Source organism: Dasypus novemcinctus, chromosome 10 (assembly GCF_030445035.2).
Source record: "Dasypus novemcinctus isolate mDasNov1 chromosome 10, mDasNov1.1.hap2, whole genome shotgun sequence".
Taxonomy (NCBI): domain Eukaryota; kingdom Metazoa; phylum Chordata; class Mammalia; order Cingulata; family Dasypodidae; genus Dasypus; species Dasypus novemcinctus.
In genome coordinates, this window is record NC_080682.1 from 86,679,270 (window position 1) to 86,699,916 (window position 20,647).

At 38.9% G+C, this 20,647-nt stretch overlaps 1 protein-coding gene across 4 annotated transcripts in view; it reads left to right on the forward strand.

Moving 5' to 3' along the window:
• RIC3 (RIC3 acetylcholine receptor chaperone) overlaps window positions 1-20,647 on the forward strand; it is an 84,824-nt gene that overhangs the window by 44,591 nt on the left and 19,586 nt on the right. Inside the window, exon 6 of one of the 4 annotated variants that reach the window (XM_012529723.4) lies at window positions 4,800-4,908. The exons of the other annotated variants lie outside the window; for them this stretch is intronic. Within the exon in view, the coding sequence (XP_012385177.2) occupies window positions 4,800-4,807 (8 nt within the window). The 3' untranslated portion in view covers window positions 4,808-4,908. Of the gene's footprint in view, window positions 1-4,799; window positions 4,909-20,647 lie in introns of those variants that run through there. 4 annotated transcript variants of the gene reach the window in all.

Consider the following 20,647-nt stretch of genomic DNA (forward strand, 5'->3'; position numbering starts at 1 on the left):
GGGCAGCTCACCACATGGGTCAGGAGGCCCTGGGTATCAAACCCTGGACACTCCAACCCTCCATATGGTAGGTGGGCGCTCTATCAGTTTAGTCACAACTGCCTCCCCCCTCCCTCATTTTTGAAATACACTTTTGCTGGATAAAGAATTCTTGGCTGGCATTTTTTGGCTTTTGGCACTTTAAACATGTCTTCCCACTGCCTTCTTGCCTCTGCGGTTCCTGATAAGAAATCAGCACATATTCTTATTGAGGCTCACTTGCATGTGACATGCTGCTTCTCCCTTGGAACTTTCAGAATTCTATCTTAAATCTCTGGCTTTCAATAGTTTGATTATAATATGGCCTGGTGTGGGTCTATTTGGGTTTATCCTGTTTGGAGTTTGCTGAGCATCTTAGATGCATGCCTTTTGTTAAATTTGAGAAGTGTTTAGCCACAATTTCCTTGAGTATTCTCTCTGCCCCTTTCTCTCTTTCTTCTTTTGGAACTCCCATAGTATGTAAATAGATATGCTTGACAGTGTCCCACAGGTTCCTCAGTCACTATTCACTATTCTTCATTCTTTGCTCTTTTTGCTCTTCAGACTGGATGATTCCAGTAGTGTTATTTTCATGCTTACCTTTTCTTTCTTCTACCAGTTCCATTCTGCTGTTGAGCCTCTCTAGGAAATTTTAAATTTCTGTTACTCTGGTCTTCAGCTCCATTTGGTTCTCTTTCATAATTTCCATCTCTCTCTTGATTTTCTGTTTGTGTTTGTTTTAGTTTGCTAGACTGCTGAAAACAATATACCATGAAATGGGTTGGCTTAACAATGAGACTTTATTAGCATACAGGCTTACAGTTTTAAGGCTATGAGAATGTCCAAATCAAGGCATCATCAAGGCAGTGCTTTCTTCTTGAAGACAGGCTGCTGGTGATGCTGGACTCCTCTGTCACATGACAAAGCACACGGTAGTATCTGCTGGTCTTTCCTTCTCTCCTGGGTCTCATTGCTTCCAGCTTCTTCTGTACGTGGCTTTTTCTTTCTGTTTTATCCTGTTTGTAAAGGACCCAGTAAGAAGATTAAGACCTGTTTTGGGCCATGCCTTAAATGAAGTAACCTCATGAAAATCTACTTACAATAGGTTTACACTAACAAGAATGGATTGACTTTAACTACATGATTTTCTGGGTGACATACAGTTGTTTTTCTGATTTCCTTTAGTTCTTTGTTCATGTTTTCCTTTAGCTCATTGAGTATATTTAGGACCATTTTTAAAAGTATTTGTGTGGAGTGTTCCGGGTCTGAGCCTCCATGATGATGGTTTCTGATGCTTTAATCTCTTAAATGGGCTGTCACTTCCTGTTTCTTTGTATGTTTTGTAAGCTTTTGTTGAAATCTAGACATTTTGATGTTTCAGTGTGTTATTACTATAATTTAGACTCTGAAGCATCTGTTCTTTAAGCTTATTATTCAGCTTATTATAGAGCTTTCCTTGAATGCCAGGAGCTTAAAAAAAAGAAAAAAAGAAAACACCTTTCCCAAGTCTTTGTAGATTGACCTGTGTGAGTGCGATCCATAAAATGGTTTTGGAGAGTAGCTCTAAGCCAGAGTTTAGGGGCCTGATCCTTTCTGCATCCGCGTCTTCTCTTGAGCACATTTGTGTGGCCCTAGGAATTTTCCTGTTTACATGAATACAAATGTTCCCTCTTCCCTAGGAAATAGTTTCCTCACATTTGGGCACTGCAGTATATGTACTACAGTAGTATTCGTTTGTCCCAGGCAGTATAACTTGGCTGCTCTCCCACAGCAGGAGAGCCCAGTGAGCCATCTTCTACACACTGTGCAAGTTCTGGGATTGTAAGTCCTTCAGTCACTAAATAGATTGGTCCAGAAATTTGTGTTCCCAGGATCTGTATGAGGCTTACTCTGTTCCATCTACACCAGGGATCTGCACTGGGAGCATAGGCTGGCTCAGCACAGAGTTGGTTGAGGATATGGTGAGGGACCAGCCAGGGTGCCATGAGATCCTACTACATGTAAGTGGCCTTTTTCTTGACTTTGTGCTTGCTTTTTTACCACAATCCTTCATCTGTTTGCTGGAGCTTTGAGAAGGATGTTTATACCAGTTATTTCTGGATGTTCAAAGCTTTTGTAGAGGGATAGACCCCTGAAATGTCTTAGTCTTCCACCTTCATCAGGATGGGCCCTTGCTGAGAGTTTTTAATCATGAATGGTTGTTGAATTTTTGTCAATGCTTTTGTTTTTTAATTAGCTGAGAGGATCATATTATTTTTCTGTTTGTCTGTTAATATGGCAGATTATGTTGATTTTGAATGCTTAAACGACCTTGCATTCAGAGATAAACCTTACTTTGTTATGATACACATATGAGATTTGCTTTGCTGAGGATTTTTATGTCTTTGTTTATGAGGGAATTTGCTCTTTGTTTTTCATGTAATAACTTTGTCTAATTCTGGTTTATTTAGTGTTGAATTGGTATTATTTCATCTTTAAATGATAGGTAGAATTCACCAATGACACCATCTGGGCATAGAGTTTTCTTTGTGGGAAGAGTTCTAACTATGAATTAAATTGATTTTCTATTTGTCCCATCAGTTTTTTGTTCTCCTCCTCCTCCTCCTCCTCCTCCTTCTGCCTTTCTCCTTCCTTCTTCTTCCTTCTTTTGGATTGAATATTTTTCACATTCCATTTTTCCTTTTTTCTATTTTTTTCTTAATTTTTTTTGTTAGAGAAGTTGTAGGTTTACATAAATATCATGTATAAAATATATAAAACAGAGTCCCCACATATCATAGTATTATTAACACCTTGCATTAGTGTGGTATATTTGTTAAAATTCTTGAAAGAGGGAAGTGGATGTGCTTCAAACGATTGATCTTCCACCTACCACATGGTGGTGGGTGGTGGGGAGTCCCAGGTTTGGTTCCTGGTACCTTCTAAAGTGGGTGAGCAAGACAGCTGACCCGACGGGCTGGCCCAGCTAGCTGACACAACAAGATGATGCAACAAGAGACACAAAGAGAAAAACATAATGAGAGACACAGCAAAACAGGGAGCGGGGTGACTCTAAGCAATTAGGTGCCTCCCTCCCACATGGGAGGCCTGGGCTTGGTTCCTGGTGCCTCCTAAAAAGGAAGACAAGCACACAGTGAACAGACAGTGAGCTCAAACGATGAGGGGGTGGCAGAAATAAATAAAATCTTTAAAAAAAAATTATTGGAAGATCATTTTTATAATTTTAATATTAACTATTGTCCATTGTTGATAATAGGGTTGTACAGTACTATGATTTTTCTTTTAGTTTTTATTCTATACCAGAAAAAACCCTTTAACCATATTCATGTACATAATTCATTGTTGTTAATTACATTCACAGTGTTGGGCTACCATCACCACCATCCAGAACTGAAACTTCACAATCAATCCATACAGCAAATCTGTACAATTTAAGCATTAATTCCCCATTAATTTCATTCCTTTTAATGCTGAATAATATTCTATGTATGTTTATACCATGCTTTATTCATCCATTCATTGGTTGGTGATACTTGGGTTGCTTCCATCTTTTGACAATTGTGGATCATGGCTGCTAGGAACATTGCTATGAAAATATCTGCTCAGTCATTGCTTTCTTTTAGGTATATGTCTAGTAGCAGAATTGCCAGAACATATGGCAGTTCTACACTTAGCTTCTTGAGGAACCATCAAATTGTCCTCCACAGTGGCTGTACTATTCTACCTTCCCTCCAGGAATGAATGAGTGTTCCTATTTCTCCACACACTCTTCAACACTTTTAGTTTTCTGTTTTTCTTGTTAATGGTATCCAGTGTAGTAGGTGTGAAATGGTATCTCTTTGTGGTTTTGATTTGTATTTCCCTAATATCTAGTGATGTTGAGCATCTTTTCATGTGCTTTTTAGCCATTTGCATTTCCTCTTTGGAAAAGTGTCTGTTCAAGGTGTTTTTTTTTTTTTGCCCATGTTTTAACTGGGTTATCTTTTTATTATTGAGTTGCAGGATTTCTTTATCTATGCTGGATATTATATGTTTATTGGATATGTGGTTTCCAGATATTTTCTCCCATTGAGTAGGTTGCCTTTTCACTTTCTTGACAAACTCCCTTGAAGCACTAAAGTTTTTGATTTTGAGGAGGTCCCATTTATCTATTTTTTCTTTCGTTGCTCACACTTTGGGTGGTACGCAAATGTGGCTTTTATTTAAATCAAACTTTGCATATAAACTCAGTATCTTTCCCCTGACTTGGGAAATGACTCCCGCAGATGAGTCTCCCTGGCACTGAGGGATTAATACCAGGCATTAATCAGTGATGCATCTGGAAAAAGTCCTTGACCAATATTAAATAAAACAGAGTTTTTATGGCTAGGAGATTTAGTTGAGAGGTCTTTCCAGAGGTTATGCTTATGCAGGTCTCAGGTAGATTTCACAAACTGCCATAGTAAACAAAGCTTCAAACAAAAGTGCTTCCAAGGGTTCTAGGGATGTCTGCACACAGTATGCAAGCCACACAGCCTCATGATATCAACACCCTCTCAGCGGGACCTATTTGGGAATTGTGAAACTATTTTCCCAATATAACATAGTTATACTATATTCATTTGTAATTCCCCTAATCATGATTCTTTTACTTCTTTTATTTGAATCTGTAATTTTCAGTGTACTTGTTAAATATATTTCTCAGAGATTTAAATCTTTGGATTGTTCTTATGCTGGTTGAGCCATGATTCCCAGCAGAGTTGCAGCCAACTCCTACTCTCCAGTTTTTGTGTTTGCTCTAGGAAACTAACAAAATGATTATGATGGACAACCCCCATCTCAAAAACAAGGAGTATCTTCAACTGCAAGCAAATCAATTCCTTTCTTCCACTGCGTATTATTTAAGTTCCCTCTTAGCATGGAGCAGCAGAGTAGACATCATCCCTAAAACCTCAAGATTGAGGAATGAACAAAAACAAGGGAGGAATATAACCATGGACTAAAGCAGATTTATTGTTATTGTAGTTATTATCTTGTGTGACTGGAGTAACTTGTAACATTGATATAAAATACAAAATAAAATAAATTATAATTGTACGTTTCAATAAAATTGATAAACATAATGTTAATAATCTTTAGTACCAAGAAACATAGTAAACATGTTTACCACAAATAGAATGTGAACAAATTGAGTTAAACGTGTTTTTGTAATAAGTGATAACCAGACATTTGTGCCAAGAAATGATGCAGATTGGCTTAATGCCCGCCAGATGGGGACCTCTTATAAAAACTCAGTGTAGACACTGTTTTAGTGAGTATCAGATTGAAGCAGATGGATACTGGGTCATTTGACTCCCAGCTTCAGTGCCCATGCTGTGCTGTTAAGAAGCTTACCACTACCTTCACTGTAGCCCGGTGACCAGTGCCTCCACCATCAGTTTGAATCCTCCACTAAATGGCTCATTGGACCTGCTTCTCAAGCCTGCTCTTTAAAGGTATTCACCTGCAGTCCAGTGGCTCTCGGGCCAATGAATTTTAACGGTTCTGTATCCTCCAACTTTAAATGTGTTAAGTGTCCCTGACCTGGCTTTTTATTCAGTGTTCATATCGGCAACTTATGATTCAGCAAGAAAATTAATTGCCTTCACCATTAAAAAAAAAAATCAATTGGTCATATGTGAGAGTCTATCTCTGAATACTCAGTTCAATTCCATTGATCTATATATCTGTCCCTGTACCGTACCATGATATTTTGACCACTGTAGCTTTGTGGTAAGTTTTAAAGTCAAGAAGTAGGAATCAGGAAGCAGACTTGGCTCAATGAATAGAGTGTCCGCCTACCACATGGGAGGTCCGCAGTTTAAACTGTGGACCTCCTTGATCTATGTGGAGCTGGACCATGCTCAGTGCTGATGCACGCAAGAAGTACCGTGCCACTCAGGGGTGTCTCCCGTGTAAGGGAGCCCCACGCACAAGGAGTGCATCCCGTAAGGAGAGCTGCCCAGCGTGAAAGAAAGTCCAGCCTGTCCAGGAGTGGCACCACACACAGGGAGAGCTGATGCAGCAAGATGATGCAACAAAAAAAGACACAGATTCCTGTGCCACTGACAAAAATAGAAGTGGACACAGAAGAACACACAGCAGATGGACACAGAGAGCAGACAGCTGGGGGCAGGGAGAAGGGGAGAGAAATTAAAAATAAATAAATAAAATCTTTAAAAAAAAGAATATCAGTTAAAAAAAAAGGAAGTATGAATCCTCTAACTTTGTTGTTCTTTTTCAAGATGGTTTTGGTTATTCTGGACCCATTACCCTTCCAAATAAATTTGATTATTGGATTTTCTGTTTCTACAAAGTAGGCTTTTGGAATTTTGAATCTGTAAATCATTTTTTGTTTAGAAATAATGCCCTAATAATATTTAATCTTCCAATCTATGAGCATGGACTGTCCTTCCATTCATTTAGAACTTCTCTGATTTCTTTTAGCAAAATTTTATAGTTTGCCATATATATCCTTTACATCCTTGGTTAAATTTATTCCTAGATTTTTTTATTCTTTTAGTTGCTATTATAAGTGGATTTTTAGAATTTCCTCTTCAGATTGCTCAGTACTAGTGTATAGAAATAGTATTGATTTTTTGTGTTGATCTGAGTTCCTTTATTAGTTCTTACAGATTTTTTGTAGATTTTTCTGGGATTTCTAGTTATACAATTATGTCATCTGCAAACAGGAAAACTTTTACTTTTTCCTTTCCATTTTGGATGCCTTTTATTTATTTTTCTTGCCTTATTTCTCTGGCTAGGACTTCTAGTACAATGTTGAATAACAGTGGTGACAGTGGGCATCCTTGCCTTGTTCCTAATCTTAAAGGGAAAGCTTTTAGTCTTTCACCATTGAGTATGATGTTAGCAGTGGGTTTTTCCTATATTCCCTTTATCATGTTGAGGAAGTTTCCTTCTATTTCTATTTTTCTAAGTTGTTTTTTTTTAATCAAGAAAGGATGCTGGATTTTGTCAAATGCCTTTTCAGTGTCAGCTAAGATGATCATGTGTTTTTTCTCTTTGTTTTGTTAATGTGGAATATTATATTAATTGATTTTCTTAGGTTGAATCACCCTGGTATAAGTCCCACTTCATCTTGGTGTATAATTCTTTTAATGTGCTGTTTGATTCTATATGCTAGTATTTTGTTAAGGATTTTTGCATCTATATTCATAAGAGAAATGGCCTGTAATTTTCTTGTGGTATCCTTATCTGGCTTTGTATTAGAGTAATGTTGGTCTCACAGAGAAAGTTAGGAATTATTCCCTTCTCTTTAATCTTATGAAAGAGTTTGATCAGGATCGTTATTAATTCTTCTTGGATATTTTGGTAGAATTCACCTGTGAAGCCATCTGGTCCTGGATATTTCTTTGTTGGGAGACTTTTGATGCCTGATTTAATCTCTTTACTTGTAATTGGTCTTTTGAGATCTTCTGTTTCTTCTAGAGTTAGTGTAGATTGTTTGTGTGTTTCTGGGAAGTTGTCCATTTCAATCAGATTGTCTAATTTTTTGGCATGCCATTGTTCATAGTATTCTCTTATCTTTTTCATTTCTGTGGGGTCAGTAGTAATGTTTCCATACTTATTTCTAATTTCATTTATTTTTGTCTTGTCTCTTTTTTTTTTTTTTTGTCAGTCTAGCTAAATGCTTGTGAATCTTACTGATCTCTTCAAGGAACCAGCTTTTGTTAACATTCTATTGTTTCTGCTCTAATCTTTGTTTTTTTTTTTCTTTTTCTTTCTCCTTTCTTTTGGTTTAGTTCTTTATCTAGTTCCTGCAGGTATAGACTTATGTCTTTGGTTAGTTCTCTCTCCTTTTTAATGTAAATATTTAGGGCTATAAATTTCTCTCTCAGCATTGCCTTCACTGCATCCCTTAAGTTTTGATGTGTTCTCTTTCTCTGCCTATTTCCAGCTTCATTCCATTGTGGTCAGAGAATATATTTTCTGTATTTTCAGTCTTTTTAAATGTATAAAGGCTTGCTTTGTGACCCAACATTGTGGTCTTTCCTGGAGAACGATCTATTTGCACTTGAGAAGAAGTATATCCTGCTATTTGGAGGTACAGTGCTCTGTATATGTCTGTTAGGTCTAATTTGTTTATCATATTGTATGTTTCTATGTTTCTTTTTTGATCTTCTGTTTAGGTGTTCTGTCTCTTGATAAGAGTGGTGAATTAAAGCCTTCAACTGATATTGTAGAGATATCTATTTCTCCTTCCATTTTGACTTCCTCTATTTTAGGGTACTGTGGTTAAATTAATATTTATTATTGTTATTTATTTATGGTGGATTGACCCTTTTTATAATATATAGTGTCTTTCTTTGTCTCTTGTAGCAGCTTTGACTTAAAGTCTATTTTGTCCAATATTAGTGTAGTTACCCCAGCTCTTTTTTGTTATTATTTGCACTGATTATCTTTATCCATCCTTTCATTTTCAACCTGTTTGTGTGTTTGGGTCTAAGGTGAGTCTTATAATCAATACATAGTGAGTCTTTTTTTTTTTTTTTTTAATAGTATAAGTATTTAATTTGAGCATTTAAACTTGAGGCTACTTATGATTTATTTCCAAAAATTAACTTCAATTACATTTAATACAATAAACTAAATCTTTTTTTCCACCAAGATTTAATGTACATTTATTCTTAACCCATGGAACATATAGTACAAAGATTTAATACTGAATAAATATTAAGCCAAAAAAAGGAAAAAAAAGGAGAAATTTACATCAAGTTTAGATACGACATTTGAAATACAAAAATGCAGATTTTATCACTGAAAAAAATCTCAATTGTGTTTCTTCATCAGGAATGTCAGGAATTTCACCTGAACCTAGAACTTTTTCACACCTTGATTAGAAAGAAAAGAAAAGAAAACAAAAACCCAGAAAAAAATAACTTATAAATTAATTGGCTTCTGAGACAGCAAGGACTTTTTATAGATACCTGTACAGCATTGTGCCAAGATAAATCTTCTATTTTAATATTTTTTCACATTATATATATATATTTTTTAATTTTTTTTTTATTGACTTTGTAATAATATTACATTAAAAATACATATGTGAGGTCCCATTCAACCCCATCCCCCCACCCCCCCTCTCCCCCCCCCCAACAACACTCGTTCCCATCATCATGACACATCCATTGGATTTGGTAAGTACATCTTTGGGCACCTCTGCACCTCATATACATTGGTTCACATCATAGCCCATACTCTCCTCCATTCCATCCAGTGGGCCCTGTGAGGATTTACAATGTCCGGTGATTGCCTCTGAAGTACCATCCAGGGCAGCTCCATGTCCCAAAGACGCCTCCACCTCTCATCTCTTCCTGCCTTTCCACATACCCTTCGTCCACTATGTCCACTTTTCCCATTCCAATGCCACCTCTTCTATGTGGACATTGGATTGGTTGTGTCCATTGCACCTCTATGTCAAGAGGAGGGTCAGATTCCACCTGGATGCTGGATGCAATCCTCCCATTTTCAGTTGTAATCACTCTAGGCTCCATGGTGTGGTGGTTGTCCTTCTTCAACTCCATCTTAGCTGAGTGTGGTAAGTCCAATAAATCAGATTGTAGGTGCTGGAGTCTGTTGAGGCTCAGGATCTGGCTATCACATTGTCAGTCCAGAGATTCAAATCCCCTAAATATATCTTAAACCCCAACATTAACTGCACCTCCAGCACATTGGCATGAAAGTCTTATGAAGGGAGATCCCATCTGAGTCCAGATTCATCACACATAAACACCATTTCCAAAGAGGGGCCATCTGCCCTGGTAGTTAACCCCATCGGCCATGACCATAACTCCCGTGGGTCTCTTTAGCCCTCAAAGGAACCAATATCTGGGGGTTGTATCTGCTTTATCTGTCTCTCTGACTCTGCTCAGTTGTGCATGAGGGCAAACCTTCTGCCAGCCTCCAGACTCTTTTTTAGAAACTCGTAGCCATATAAACTCATTTCTCCTTTCCATTTCCCCCTTACTTTAGGTCAAACAGCATTTTAAAGTCATGGTATTTTATGTAGACATGGATATTCTGCTGATCCGCATTGAACCTTCCGTATAAGGTCATTTTCCAGTTGCATCATCAGTTGGTAGTTGATAGTGGTCCCTCGTTGCCAGGGAGGCTCATCCCCGGGTGTCATGTCCCACGCTGGGGGGAAGGCATTGCATTTACATGCTGAGTTTGGCTTCGAGACTGGCCACATTTGAGTAACATGAAGGCTGACAGGAGGAAATTCCCAGGCACAAAGTTGTTCTAGGCCTTGTTCTTATTTTGGGTTTATCAGCTCACAAGCATAGTCATTAGCATCAGGGGCTCACTGTTGAACCCTCACTCCCTCCCGGTCCCCGCCACTGTACCTGGGAGACTTTCGCTGCTCCCCTAGGGACCACGACAGAGCACCACTGGCCAGGAACCCAGGACCCCCCCTACTGTGGTTTTTAATTGTTGCCACTATGAGTATATCCAAACATTACCATGCACCCTGGACATATGTTCTGTACAGCTCCCTGTCAGCCATATATCACCTGTCATTGGTACCCCATACCAGTATCCCTCCATTGCCATTGTTGAAACACTCTGTGATCCAGAACTCCCCGAAATTTGAAGCCCAATATAATTTCATGGTCCCTTACTAGGGAATGGCATATAGCGATGAGCTTAAAGGATAGATAAAGAACTTGGATAAAGTTAGATAAAGAACTTAGATAAAGAATGTTGACTTGAAAAAATTCCACATCCTATCTTTTTCTTTCCCCCCCCCCCCCCCTAATTATTCAGCTTTTCTTCACAGGAGTCCTAGACCACAGCAATGTATATATATAATATACAGCACTCCCACACATCCACCAGAAAACCTTTTCCCTTCCACAGTGATACTCTTACGCCCTATTCATATCATATTTACTTAAAGTGATGTAGAGAGTCTGAGACATTAGCTTTCTAACAAGGTGACATCTGTGCTTACATTGTGGTGCATACTTTAGGATACACAGTTCTTTACATTTTTAGTTATCCTATGTTTTACATTATGGTTTACATTATCAGTCTGTCATCTCCTATATGTTATAGTGTAATATTACATGTTTTATATCCATCCTTGTGTACTCTCAAGAAACTCCTCTCTTACCCCCCATTTACTTTGGTTCCACACATTTAACATCCATTTTCCCTTCCACCTTGGTGTCCTCAGTGATAGCCAACCTCCGTTTCCTAAGGAGCCACTTCCAGAGATAGATGGAATAGTGTTCAGGTCCTAACTTACTCAACTGCCCCAATGCCCTGGGAGCCACCCTTTCTCTCGAGGGATACAGTTCCCTCTATTTGATGGCATTAGTCCTCCCCAGGATGTGGGTCCACCCCCACTCTCACTACTTGGGTTTCTACCCCATGGTGTCACCCACTCTGGCAGAATGAGCATTTAGACATTCCCCAGGAGCCCGTCCTGCATCAGACCCTCCCCTCCGAGCATTCTAAACAGGTAACCCTCTTTATTATATTTTGATATGATTTTCTCGGCATTTTACTCTCCACCAACACCTGACCCTCTCCTGGTTCGTATGCTACCCCTCCCTCCCCCCACTTTTGGGCAACGTTACCCATCCGTCCCTCCCCAGCCACCCTCAAACCCGCAAAGCCCCAAGCAAAGGCAACCCCTTGCCCCTCTTTTATCTCTTCTTTGTGTTCATACTTACCACCATCTCGTCTTAAATTCGACCCCTGCAGACATCGGCTCATATCCTTCCTCCACCCTCCGATTTCCTATAAGCCTATCGTTCAGTCTCTTGCTATCTAGGGCAGCTTGTTTATTTCATATCATTGAGGTCATGTAGTATTTGTCCTTCAATGTCTGGGTTGCTTCACTCAACATAAGGTTCTCAAGATTCATCCATGTTATCACATGTGTTTGTAGTGTGTTTGTTCTTACAGCCGAGTAGTATTCCATTGTGTGTATATACCACATTTTATTGATCCACTCATCTGTTGATGGGCATTTGGGTTGATTCCAACTTTTGGCAATAGTGAACAATGCTGCTATGAACATTGGTGTACATATATCGGTTTGTGTTCTTGTTTTCAGTTCTGCTGGGTATATACCCAGCAGTGGTATTGCTGGGTCATATGGCAAATCTATGGCTAGTTTTTTGAGAAACCGCCATACTGTCCTCCAGAATGGTTGGATCCTTCTGCATTCCCACCAGCAGTGGATGAGTGTTCCCCTTCCTTCACATCCTCTCCAGCACTTGTATTCTTCTGTTTTTTTCATAGCTGCCAATCTTATGGGTGTAAGATGGTATCTCATTGTAGTTTTGATTTGCATTTCCCTGATAGCTAGAGATTTGGAACATTTTTTCATGTGCTTTCTTGCCATTTGTATTTCTTCTTCGGAGAAGTGTCTGTTTAAGTCTTTTTCCCATTTTTTAAATGGGTTGTTTATCTTTTTATTTTCAAGATATAGGAGTTCTTTATATATGCAAGTTATAAGTTTCTTATCAGATATATGGTTGCCAAATATTTTCTCCCACTGTGTGGGCTCCCTTTTTACTTTCTTGACAAACTCCTTTGAGGTGCAGAAGGCTTTAATTTTGAGGAAGTCCCATTTATCTATTAGTTCTTTTGTTGCTCGTGCTTTTGGTGAGATATTCATAAATCCATTTCCTATTACAAGGTCCTGTAGATGTTTCCCTACACTGCTTTCTAAGGTTTTTATGGTCTTGGCTCTTATATTTAGGTTTTTGATCCATCTTGAGTTGATCTTTGTATAGGGTGTGAGATGGTAATCCTCTTTCATTCTTCTACATATGGCTATCCAGTTCTCCAGACACCATTTGTTGAATAGGCCACTCTCTCCCAGTTGAGAGGGTTTGGTGGCTTTATCGAATATTATGTGGTTGTATATGTGAGGTTCTATATCAGAGCTTTCAATTCGATTCCATTGGTCTATGTGTCTCTCCTTATGCCAATACCATGCTGTTTTCACCACCGTGGCTTTATAGTATGTTTTGAAGTCAGGTAGTGTGATTCCTCCAATTTCGTTTTTCTTTTTCAGTATGTCTTTGGCTATTCGGGGTCTCTTTCCTTTCCAAATAAATTTCATAGTTAGTTTTTCTAGTTCCTTAAAGAAGGCTGCATTGATTTTTATTGGGATTGCATTGAATGTGTAGATCAGTTTTGGTAGGATAGACATCTTAATAATGTTCAGTCTTCCTATCCATGAACAAGGTATAGTCTTCCATTTATTTAGGTCTTCTTTGATTTCCTTGAACAATCTTGTATAATTCTCATTGTATAAGTTCTTTACCTCTTTAGTTAAATTTATTCCTAAGTATTTGATTTTTTTATTTACTATTGTGAATGGTATTTGTTTCTTGATTTCCTCCTGATCTTGCTCATTATTGGTGTACAGAAATGCTACTGATTTTTGCGCATTGATCTTATAACCTTCGACTTTACTAAACTCATTTATGAGTTCTAGAATCTTCGTTGTAGATCTCTCAGGGTTTTCTATGTATAGGATCATGTCATCTGCAAATAATGAAATTTTGACTTCTTCCTTTCCAATTTGAATGCCTTTTATTTCTGGTTCTTGCCTCAGTGCTCGAGCAAGTACTTCTAAGACAATGTTAAATAGGAGCGGAGACAGTGGGCATCCTTGTCTTGTTCCTGAGTTTAGAGGGAAGGAGTTTAGGATTTCTCCATTGTAAACAATATTGGCTTTAGGTTTTTCATATATACTCTTTATCATGTTCAAAAAATTCCCTTGTATTCCAACCTTTTGGAGTGTTTTTATCAAGAAAGGGTGCTGTATTTTGTCAAATGCTTTTTCTGCATCAATAGATATAATCATGTGATTTTTTTCCTTCAATCTGTTTATATGGTGTATTACGTTGATTGATTTTCTTATGTTGAACCATCCTTGCATACCTGGGATGAATCCCACTTGGTCGTGGTGTATAATACGTTTAATGTGTTGTTGAATACGATTAGCAAGTATTTTGTTAAGTATTTTTGTGTCTAGGTTCATTAGAGAAATTGGTCTGTAATTTTCCTTTCTTGTGATGTCTTTGTTTGGCTTTGGTACTAGGGTAATGTTGGCATCATAGAAGGAGTTGGGTAACGTTCTTTCTGTTTCGATGTTTTGGAATAGTTTCAGCAGGATTGGTGTCAGTTCTTTCCGGAATGTTTTGTAGAATTCACCTGTGAAGCCATCTGGCCCTGGGCTCTTCTTAGTTGGGAGATTTTTAATAACTGATTCTATCTCTTTACTTGTGATTGGTTTGTTAAGATCATCAATTTCTTCTTTTGTCAATATGGGCTGTTTATGTGTTTCTAGGAATTTGTCCATTTCCTCTAGATTGTCATTTTTGTTGGAATATAGTTTTTCAAAATATCCTCTTATGATAGTCTTTATTTCTGTGGGGTCAGTGGTGATATCGCCTTTCTCATTTCTTATTTTGTGTATTTGCATCTTCTCTCTTTTTTTCTTTGTTAGTGTTGCTAAAGGTTTGTCAATTTTGTTAATCTTCTCAAAAAACCAGCTCTTGGTCTTGTTTATCTGTTCAAGTGCTTTTTTATTTTCTATTTCATTTAGTTCTGCTCTTATCTTTGTTATTTCCTTCCTTCTTCTTCCTGTTGGGTTGCTTTGTTGTTGTTTTTCTAATTCCTTCAAATGTGCAGTTAGTTCTTCAATTTTTGCTCTTTCTTCTTTTTTGATATATGAATTTATGGCTATAAACTTCCCTCTCAGTACTGCTTTTGCTGCATCCCATACATTTTGGTATGTTGTGTTATCATTATCATTTGTTTCAAGGTAGTCATTGATTTCTTTTGAGATTTCCTCTTTGACCCACTGTTTTTCTAAGAGTGTGCTGTTTAATTTCCAAATCGTGGTGTGAAATCTGGGCTTCTGTCCCTTGCAAATCTCCAGCTTGACTCCACTGTGGTCAGAGATAATGTTTTGTATGATTTCAATCTTTCTGAATTCGTTCAGCCTTTCTTTGTGGCCTAGCATATGATCTATCTTGGAGAATGATCCATGTGCGCTTGAGAAAAATGTATATCCTGCTGTGTTTGGGTGTAGCGATCTATATATGTCTATTAGATCGAGCTCCTCTAATATATTATTCAGATGTTTTGTTTCTTTGGTGATTCTCTTTTGAGATGTTCTGTCCAGAGTTGATAGTGGTGTATTAAAATCCCCCACTATAATTGTAGATGTATCTATTCTTTCACTTAGTTTTTCCAGCGTTTGCCTGACGTATTTAGAGGCACCCTTGTTAGGGGCATAGATATTTATGATTGTTCGATCTTCTTGACAGATTTTCCCTTGGACTAAAATGTAGTATCCTTCTTTGTCTCTCACAATTGTTTCACATTTAAAGTCTATTTTGTCTGATATTAATATAGCTACTCCTGCCTTTTTTTGGTTATTGTTAGCTTGTATGATTGTTTTCCAGCCTTTCACTTTCAATCTCCATGCGTCTCTGGGTCTAAGATGTGTCTCTTGTAGACAGCATATGGATGGGTCATATTTCCTTATCCAATGTCCCAGTCTGAATCTTTTGATAGGTGAGTTTAATCCATTGACATTCAGTGTTATTACTATCAAGGAATTATTTGTGTTAGCCATACTTTGATTGGATTTGTGTTTGTCATATTTTGTTTGTATATTTTTTTTTGTCTTTTTTGTTGTTGTTGTTGGTCTTATACTCTCCTCCAACTTTGCCTTTCCTGTTTTTTCCTTTCTTCCTGCAGCACTCCCTTTAGAATTTCTTGAAGGGGAGGTTTCTTGTTGGTATACTCTTTCAGTTTCTGTTTGTCTGCGAATATTTTGAACTCTCCATCATATTTGAATGCTAGTTTAGCTGGATAAAGTATTCTTGGTTGGAAATTTCTTTCCTTTAGTACCTTGACTATATCATACCACTGTCTTCTTGCCTCCATGGTTTCAGAAGAGAAATCAGCACTTAATCTAATTGAGCTTCCCTTGTATGTGATGGTTTTCTTTTCTCTTGCTGCTTTTAGGATTTTCTCTTTGTCTTGAGCATTGGATAATTTGACAAGTATATGTCTTGGGGTGGGCCTGTTGGGGTTTATGACTTGTGGAGTGCGCTGTGCTTCTTGGATACGTACATCTGTCTCTTTCAGTATATTTGGGAAGTTTTCAGCCATTATTTCCTGCAACACTCTTTCTGACCCCTTTCCCTTCTCTTCACCTTCTGGAATGCCTATAATACGTATGTTTGAGCGTTTTGCATTGTCATTCAGGTCCCTAAATCCTAATTGGATTTTTTCTATCTTCTTATTGACCCCTTCTACTATCTGTTTGATTTCTGATGTACTGTCTTCCACATCACTAATTCTCTGCTCTGTCTCTTCTAGTCTGCTGATATTTGCTGCAAGTGTATTTTTGATTTCTTGAACTGTGGTGTTCATTCCCATCATATCTGTTATGTTTTTGCGTATGTCTGCAATTTCCCCTCCAAGTGATATCTTCATGTTGTTAACCTCTTTCATTACTGCATCAAATTTGTCGGTGATAAATGTTCTGAGATCTTTCATTGCTTGTGCCAAGTTTTGCTCCCCTTCGTGATTATTGGTTTGTTGATTGGATTCAGCCATGTTTTCCTGATTATTGGTTTGGTTTGTAGATTTTTGTTGCTTTCTGGTCATCTCTTTATTTTGACGAATTTAATCAGTTCCTTAGCTTCTTTGTCTGCTCTTGGAGGTTAATTAGTTGTTATTTTTGCATAGGTGTTATATCTTCTCTTTGTCAGATTTTCCTTCTTATTCTAGTTACTTGTTGTTGGTTAAGTTCACTTTAGAGGAAAGTATTAGTGTTGGGGAAAGGCAATTGCGTAAGCAAGGGAAAAGTGTAAAGTTGTATTGGTGATGTATGTTAACAAAGCAAGAATATGAGATCTGGAAGGATGGAGGTTAGATTCATGTAGATTGTATAGAGTTATAGCTGTAGGTAGAGTACCTTTTATGAAGTAGATGACTGAATTTGGGAGGAATATGGTATGAACTACAAAGCTATTGTTTTCATGAGAGAGGGAGAAAGAAAGGAGAGGTAATAGTTTCAAGAGTGGATAATAGACAGAAAACAGAACAAAGGTATTAGAAATTAAGAGTTAGACACTTTGTGGATCAAAGAACGGGAGGTTGGGGGTGGAATATAGGAGAGACAGTAGATGATAGTGGATATCAAGATGCAGGGGAAGGGGGATAGTGTAGGTAGCCTAAATCAGTTCACACAGAAATGAGGCAGTGGAGGATCGGAAAACCCAGCAAATGTGAGGTGTTCCCTGTAGCACCTATTGTATACTTGAATTAAAATAAAAATAAGTGGAAGATGAGGGACAAGAGGGAAAGAGAAAACCGAAAAAAAAAAACTAATTATAATAAAGAAAAAAGAAAGACAAGAAGAAAGGAAGAAAGAAAAAGAGGATGGGCAAACGGTGGGGAACGGATAGGGAGAAGAGAGATACAGGTATACACGTGTCACAATTGCAACACTATCTAAAACAACAACTTCCCCCCGCTTTGCCCTAAAACCCCCTGTCTGTCTACCCAAATGGGTCTGCAAGCACCTCCCTTCCCACAAACCCCCAATAGGCCGCCCAGGGCCCACGAACTCCCCAGTACTGCAGATGCTCCAAAAAAATAAATAAATAAATAAAATAAAATAAAGTAAGATAAATTAAAAAAAGAAAAAAAAAAAAAAAAAGAACAGAAACCCCTCCGCAGGCCCGGCTCCGCCCGCCGCGGAGGCTTGGACCGGCTCTGCCCAGCTCCTTACGCCGCCTCGGCCTGGCCTGGCTCCGCCCGGCTCCGCTCGCTACAGCGGCCCAGCCGGCTCCCGCGTCCACCTCCCGCCACCGCGGCCTGGACCGGCCCCGCCCGGCTCCGTACCCGCCGCGGCCTGACCCGGCTCCGCCTGGCTCCGCTCGCTACAGCGGCCCGGCGCAGCTCCGGCGTCCGCCTCTCGCCACTGTGGCCTGCACCGGCCCCGCCCGGCTCCGTATGCCACCGCGGCCCGGCCCGCACACCACCGCGGCCCAGCTCGGCCCTGCTCGGCCCCGCCCGGCCCCGCCCGGCCCCGCTCGCCGCTGGCGCAGCCCGGCCCGGCTCCGGCGTCCGCCGCTGCGGCCCGACCTGGCTCAGCCCCACCAAGCGGGGCTAGATGCCTCGTTTCCGCCTACCCAAGGAGGGAATCCTCTACAGGTAGCTGGGATCTCCGTGTATCTTTCACAGACGAATCCTCTCTGTTACCTTCCCTCCAAATCGATGTCCAGACACCTCCGGACCAGCAAAAATCCCGAAACAATCCGGTCCCAAAGCGTCTCCAACGCCGCCCAGCCGATTCCCTGCAGAAGACCCTAACAGGGATGTTCACTCAGCCGCCATCTTGCCCTTCTCCCACCCATAGTGAGTCTTTTGTAAACAGTACATAGTTTGATGCTTTTTAAAAATCTGTTCTACCAATTTCTGTCTTTTGATTAGAGAGTTTAATCCATTAACATTCAGTGTTATTACTGTAAAGGCAGTAATTACTTCAGACATTTTGTTCTTTTGTTTTTAAATGTCATCTCTTTTTTTGTTTCTCCATTCCTTTATTGTAGCCTCCTTTCCTGTATAATTCTTTTTTTTATGATGTATCTGATTGATCCCTTTCTCATTTCTCTTTCTGTATATATTTTTAAATACTTTCTTTGTGGTTGCTCTGGGGTTTGTATTACACATCCTACGTCTATAACTTACTAATTTGAAAAGGTACCAACTTAGCTTCAATAGTTTACATGTCCTCTACTCCCATATCCCTCTGTTTTCCCTCTTTATATTATTTTTGTCCCATATTACCTATTTATATTTTGGTGTGTCCATTTTCAGGAAATATGACTTTTTCTTGTTCAATTGTATTCTGACACTTACAGAAATTAAAGAGGAGAGTTATATATTGATGATACAGTACTATTTGGGTTCTGCATTTACTACTGTTTTAGTTACCTTTACTGAAGATCTTCACTTCGTCACACTACTCCAAGCCCCTCTCTTCTGTTTTCCCCTGTCAAACTGAAAATTCCCTTTAGTAATTATTGTAGAGCAGGTCTTTTATTAATGAACTCTCTCAATTTTTGTTTATCTGTGAATATTTTAAACTCTTGCTCATTTTTGAAGGTCAGTTTTGCCAGATGAAGTATTTTTTCTGGCAGTTTTTATCTTTCAATACTTTATCACACCACTGCCTTCTCATCTACATGATTTTTGAGAGAAATCTGCACTAGTGGTATTGAAGATCCCGTGTATATGACGAATCACTTTTCTCTTGCTACTTTCAGAATTCTCTCTTGATCTTTGACATTCTAAATAGTATGTGTCTCAGAATAGGTCTATTATTAATGGCTTTACTCTGTTTGGAGTATACTGTGCTGCTTGGACATGTATATTTATGTTTTTTAATAGAGTTGGGAAATTTATGCCATTATTTCCTTAAATATTCTTTCTGCCCCTTTTCCCTTTTCTTCTCCTTCTAGGACACCCATGATGCATGTGTTTGTATGCTTTATGCTGTTACTCAAGTCCCTGAGAACACTCTTCAATTTTTTCTTTCTTTATTATACCTGTTCTCTGATTTATGATTTTGATTTCCCTGTGTTCTAGTTCACTGATTCTTTCTTCTGCTTGTTCACATCTGTTGTTGTATGCTCCCAGTGTCCAGTGTATTTTTAATCTCCATTGTTTTGCCTTTAATCCCCATGATTTCTTGTTATGTTTCTTTTTATTTTTTTTTAAGATTTATTTTATTTATTTCTCTTCCCCTTCCCCCCCACATTGTCTGCTCTCTTGTATTCATTCACTGTGTGTTCTTCTGTGTCCGCTTGCATTCTCGGTGGCACCAGGAATCTGTGTCTCTTTTTGTTGCGTCATCTTGCTGCACCAGCTCTCCATGTGTGTGGCGTCACTCCAGGGTGGGCTGCTCTTTTTTGCGTGGGCCAGCTCTCCTTTTGGGGCACACTCCTTGTGCATGGGGCTCCCCTATGTGGGGGACACCCCTGTGTGGCATGGCACTCCTTGTGCATGGCAGCACTGTGCATGGGCTAGCTCACCACATGGGTCAGGAGGCCCTGGGTTTGAACCCTGGACCTCCTATATGGTAGGCGGACACTTTATCAGTTGAGCCACATCTGCTTTCCTGTTATGTTTCCTTTAAACTTACGAATTCTTCTTTATGTTCACACATTGTCTTCGTAATATCCTTTAGCCCTATATTCACCTTTATTTCAAGCCATCTTTTCCTTCATCGCCTTGAATTGATTTAGATATGTTTGAACTTCTTTGATTAGTTGTTCCAAATTCTGTGTCTCCTCTGAAGTTTTAATTTGTTTAACTGAGCCATATCTTCCTGTTTCTTGTGTAGAGCTTGTAATTTTTTTCTGATGTCTGGATGTCTGATTATTTTGATGCATTAACTCTAAAGGTCAGGTTCTCCCTCTTGTGTAGGGCTTTATTGTTGGTTGGCTTTGTGCTTTCTTTGAAACTTTGTCCAACTTATTTAGACCTATAGAAGTAGCCCTTGTTTAATCAGATTTTCTCAGCTCTT